The sequence below is a fragment of the Procambarus clarkii genome, chromosome 74, assembly GCF_040958095.1.
Source record: "Procambarus clarkii isolate CNS0578487 chromosome 74, FALCON_Pclarkii_2.0, whole genome shotgun sequence".
NCBI classification, from domain to species: domain Eukaryota; kingdom Metazoa; phylum Arthropoda; class Malacostraca; order Decapoda; family Cambaridae; genus Procambarus; species Procambarus clarkii.
The window spans coordinates 15,527,355-15,533,131 of NC_091223.1; the positions used below are offsets into that span (position 1 = coordinate 15,527,355).

Below are 5,777 nucleotides of genomic sequence, written 5' to 3' on the forward strand. Positions count from 1 at the left end.
CACCCAGCAACCATTCAACCACAACCAGTCACACCTTCACCCTGAACCCCTCCCCACCCATCAACATAACAAGAGATAACAGAGATATTGCATTGCACTAAGAGGATTAACTCTTACCTCCACCCTCAGTCGCTGGCCTCAGAGGTGTCAGTCTCCCCATAGCTCGCTCTCTGCTAGAAAAAAGCTTAGAATTACACACATATGCCATACAAAAATATATACAGTATCTACATATATAATTAAGAAAACACTAACACCACTACAGGGGGGACGAGGACCCCGAGGAAGGGGGAGCTCTCTCTATTATAATATATATATATATATATATATATATATATATATATATATATATATATATATATATATATATATATATATATATATATATATATATAACCAAAATTTCCTCACACCTGAAGGATTCGAACCCAGACAGCCAGGGCTCCATACTCCTTAGCGTATTCAGTACTTAACTCGTTAGACCACACTGATTGCTAAAAAAGGATTGGAAGTAAGTCGTCAGACCCTTAACCCAATCTATGACAACATTCTGTGGTCAATTGGGAACATATATTTCTTCGAATCACCTTGCTATTGGGGCCACGTGAGTAATACAAATGCGAACAAGCTTGAATGGTCCCCAAGCCAATATGCAACCGAAAACTCCTCGCCCCTGAATTCTTCAGGGGCGAGGGGCCAGATTCATGAAGCAGTTACGCAAGCACCTACGAACGTGTACATCTTTCCTCAATCTTTGACGGCTTTGGTTACATTTATTAAACATGCAAATGCATGTTTAAACATTTTATTTCAAGCATGCAAACTTCTCAATTAACTGTTGTTATTGTTATAAACAGCCTCCTGGTGCTTCCGAGCTCATTAACTGTTTAATAATTGTAAACAAAGCAGCCAAAGATCGAGAAAAGATATACAGGTTCGTACGTGCTTTCGTAACTGCTTCGTGAATCTGGCCGGAGGAGTCTTCAGTTCCCCCTGAACAGAAAAAGACGCATTCATCAATTTTTTACATGCTGTTCACTCAAAATATGAATTTTCTCAAATATAAATTAATATTCATATATATTTGCATAATGTGTATATTTAAGCATTGGTTAGGTTAGGTGTTTAGGTTCCGTTGGCGATTATTTGTATTTGTAGTACGTGGGTGAAGCATTTACAGCGTTGTGGTTCGAACAAAAGTCGTCAGCGAAGCACTGTTCAAGAAATGTTCGAACGTCATCAGTTGTGAGTCGTATGTAAACCGTTTTTCATTTATAAACAGGACGTTTGGCGGGTGCAAACAATCACTTTACACTTTTGTTAATGAAGACAGCTTTGAGCCCAATGGAGGTGGCCACAGGTATGAATGACCGATCTTTCCACATTTCTGCCTAATAAGTCCTTGTTAAAACCTTCTGAACTCGCGGCTAACGACCAAAGCCTAGTTTAACAGTTACAACATTTCCTTATTTCTGTTTTTTTAAGTGGCTGAGAACCTCGTGAAAGCTGGTGCCCCGCGGGATGTAAATATACGAAAAGCGAAGTATTTAGTCCGACAATTTGTCATTCTTCCGAGTCTTGTCTGAAGCTTGATTTTAATGCAGAAACATTTTTACCGCTGTCAAGCTGCAATATTAAACAAAGGCAGAGGACATTAGCCTAGCACCCGATGAAAAACGGCCAATCCCAGTCATTTTTCACAATGATAGATTGAGCTTTGTGTCTGTATATTGCAAAAACAGTGGCGTTGAATCCTAGTCTTACGTGTATTATTGAGGCAGGAGGGGCGGTAAGCCGAGCGTCTTTTGTTCATTCTTACTCAAGCGCAAGATGGCGCTTCCCGTGAAGAACAAGTGAAAATCGCCGAGTTGAATTTCCCTCTTGCTACTAACTTTAACTTCCCATTACTTTCTGCTCGCTGTATCGACTTTCTATGAATATAAAGGCGCCATTTTTACTAGGAGAAAGGTTTCAAAGGAAGTAAAAAATAACGAAAGCTGTGGAACAAGTGGTGGTGATGATTCATGAGAGCCGGTGACATGACAAACGGCCAAGGGACGCGCGGGATTTATGAATGTGAGGAGAGACTGACCTCCGCCACCGCCGTCTTCCACTTGTCTCACATATTTACATGGAATACTTCCTCTCCCACGAACCGCGCCGCGTTAAAATCACACGAAAATGGCGTCTGGCTAATGCTTACATATGAAGGAAAAGGGAAAAATAAGTTTTATTGGGGGATATGGGAGAGAGCGTGGCGGGTCAGGGTTGCCAACCTGTGGGGGGCGGCGGCTGCTCCTGCTCCTCCTGCCCCCGAGGGACTGCGGCAGATGACACCGGGAAAGATTTACAAATAGCGTCCGATCTCACCCTGCACATATCACACCTGATTCCGATGACCGGCCAGATTGGCCAACATTTCCCGCGCTCTCAACCTTGCTATTCCATTTTCGGTTCATTTATCTTCCTTTCATCCTTGTCCACCCCCCACCCCCCCCCACTCCTTTTTTTTTAATAGAACTATATCCCGCAATCAACTTTTTTTGGGGTACCCGCTTCCAAATTTCATCATAATTTCATGTTTCGTTATTTAACGAATCTTTATATTTGCGGAAATTTTGATATCATGAAATTAACATATTTCTAAGATTGCTTAATACATTATTTAACAGCGGCTGATTTTTACTTGAGTACCCCCTTTACATAGGGATACTTGGGCTATTTAGATTAAGTTAGTTTTGCTACAAAATATAGAAAATGCATATTATATGTCGAATTGAAAGTGTATCAATGCAGAAACCGGCTTTATGCCATCTTTTGATAATTACCTATATATATATATATATATATATATATATATATATATATATATATATATATATATATATATATATATATATATATATATATATACAAGGATAAACAATGTAGCCTAACAAGTCAGATGACATTGAGTACAGACGCGCGCACATTCTCATCCACCGTAGTGATAATAGAGTTACCAGATATCACCCCGGACAAAGCTGGAATTATCAAGTCTGAATGCCAAACAAATCCGGATGTCAGGATTAGTAGGGACAAGCTATAAAAAAAAAAATCCAGTGTATAAATGTTAGAAATAAATACAAGAAACCATAGAGAAGTAGTGACTGTAATCTCTCACGTAACTCCTCAACTTTATCTAGAAAATGAACATTAATTCTTCAGGAAATGTAAAGATTGTCAAATTAATCCCAGGAATTGGAATCCTCTGATCTGAAGAGAATGTCATTTGCAGAGTAAGATGATGAGTAAGATGTGGAGGAAGATGATGAGTAAGATGATGAGTAAGATGATGAGTAAGATGATGAGTAAGATGATGAGTAAGATGATGAGTAAGATGATGAGTAAGATGATGAGTAAGATGATGAGGAAGATGATGAGTAAGATGTGGAGGAAGATGATGAGTAAGATGATGAGGAAGATGATGAGTAAGATGTGGAGGAAGATGATGAGTAAGATGATGAGTAAGATGATGAGTAAGATGATGAGTAAGATGTGGAGGAAGATGATGAGTAAGATGATGAGTAAGATGATGAGTAAGATGTGGAGGAAGATGATGAGTAAGATGATGAGTAAGATGATGAGTAAGATGATGAGTAAGATGATGAGTAAGATGATGAGTAAGATGATGAGTAAGATGATGAGTAAGATGATGAGTAAGATGATGAGTAAGATGATGAGTAAGATGATGAGTAAGATGATGAGGAAGATGATGAGTAAGATGTGGAGAAAGATGATGAGTAAGATGATGAGTAAGATGATGAGTAAGATGATGAGTAAGATGATGAGTAAGATGATGAGTAAGATGTGGAGGAAGATGTGGAGGAAGATGATGAGTAAGATGATGAGTAAGATGACGAGTAAGATGATGAGTAAGATGATGAGTAAGATGATGAGTAAGATGTGGAGGAAGATGATGAGTAAGATGATGAGTAAGATGATGAGTAAGATGATGAGTAAGATGATGAGTAAGATGATGAGTAAGATGTGGAGGAAGATGATGAGTAAGATGATGAGTAAGATGATGAGTAAGATGATGAGTAAGATGATGAGTAAGATGATGAGTAAGATGATGAGTAAGATGATGAGTAAGATGATGAGTAAGATGATGAGTAAGATGATGAGTAAGATGATGAGTAAGATGATGAGTAAGATGATGAGTAAGATGATGAGTAAGATGTGGAGGAAGACAGGATTAAATAATTCACATGGATGATGAGTTTGATAAGGAATATCATTACGAGGGTCCTAAATATACCAACATAAAATAGAACACGAAACAATGAACACAAATTGGATATGTTAAAGAGTCAGAAAAGACCTGGGTAAATACTGGTTCGGAAAGACTTGTTGAATTGTGGGATAAATTACCTGTGAATTTATAGACAAGAGATCACTGGATTGTTAGGAGTTAGTGTCTTTGCTTGTACCGTATAATGTCTTCCCCTGTACCGTATAATGTCCTCCCCTGTACCGTATAGCGTACTCCCCTGTACCGTATAATGTCCTGCCCTATACCGTATAGTGTACTCCCCTGTACCGTATAATGTCCTCCCCTGTACCGTATAGCGTACTCCCCTGTACCGTATAATGTCCTGCCCTATACCGTATAGTGTACTCCCCTGTACCGTATAATGTCCTCCCCTGTACCGTATAGTGTACTCCCCTGTACCGTATAGTGTCCTCCCCTGTACCGTATAGTGTACTCCCCTGTACCGTATAATGTCCTCCCCTGTACCGTATAGCGTACTCGCCTGTACCGTATAGTATCCTCCCCTGTACCGTATAGCGTACTCGCTTGTACCGTACAGTGTCCTCGCCATATATAATGCACTTCCACCTTCGGCTACTCGGAAACCTACAGCCTAACCCGTCCTCATCTTATACGTCGCTTTTGTTACGGATTCGACCATCTCGTTAACAAGTCCATGGTATTATGACAAAATTTAGGCACCGTAATATTTTGATGTTTTCTAAGAATCAGTCTCAAGAGGTTAGGTGGGTTGCCTGGGTTCGTACGCTTCTGGTCAGGCAAAAGTGTTGGTTTTACGAAGTGGTAAATCTAGGGAACGGGGGGGGCTCTGCCCCCCTTCATGTAGGGGGCAGAGGGGGGGCACTAGTATTTTGTTGTTGTTTTAGATTTAGCTACTCAGAACGAAGTGTTCATGTAGCACGGGCTATGGTGACCCCGTAAACGGGGGGGGGGGGCACTAGTAGAAATGATACAGCTATATGCTGAACAAATCCACAAGGGCCGTGACGAGGATTCGAACCTGCGTCCGAGAGCATCCCAGATGCTGCCTTAATCGACTGAACTACGACATGGTCGAAAGGAGTTGAAACCGACGTTCTACTGAACTTACTCCCCCCTTTGTGGATTTGTTCATTTCATGCATCACTCAATTGTGATTTCTGTGTGTAGCTATATGCTCCACAACCTTACCTACTCTGTACCTATCCTCCCTACGTCTCTCCGTCCTCCATCCCACCTATCCCAGGGAAAGACCTATCCCAGCCACTCCCCCACAGGTGTCAGCCACCGTCCTTTAGGCTAATGTATAGTGGTGCTGGCCTCAATATTTAGGCGCCAACTTCCGGTATGGAAAATTTACTGGTAAGCGTCCCTTTGGCGGTCACCTGGCTATTGAGGACTTAATGTCCGTCAAGGAGCTGCTGCCTTATTCACCAGATGAATAGTGTCAAGGCTTTGTGTGTATCATGTACGGGAGAGAGAG

General features: G+C 40.9%; 1 protein-coding gene across 1 annotated transcript; it reads left to right on the plus strand.

The window, feature by feature from the left end:
* The first annotated feature begins 3,295 nt into the window (after nt 1-3,295).
* LOC138356837 (uncharacterized) lies at nt 3,296-4,258 on the plus strand. The gene has a single exon (XM_069313177.1). The coding sequence runs from the start codon at nt 3,296-3,298 to the stop codon at nt 4,256-4,258; it is 963 nt and encodes a 320-aa protein (XP_069169278.1).
* Nucleotides 4,259-5,777: the final 1,519 nt, after the last annotated feature.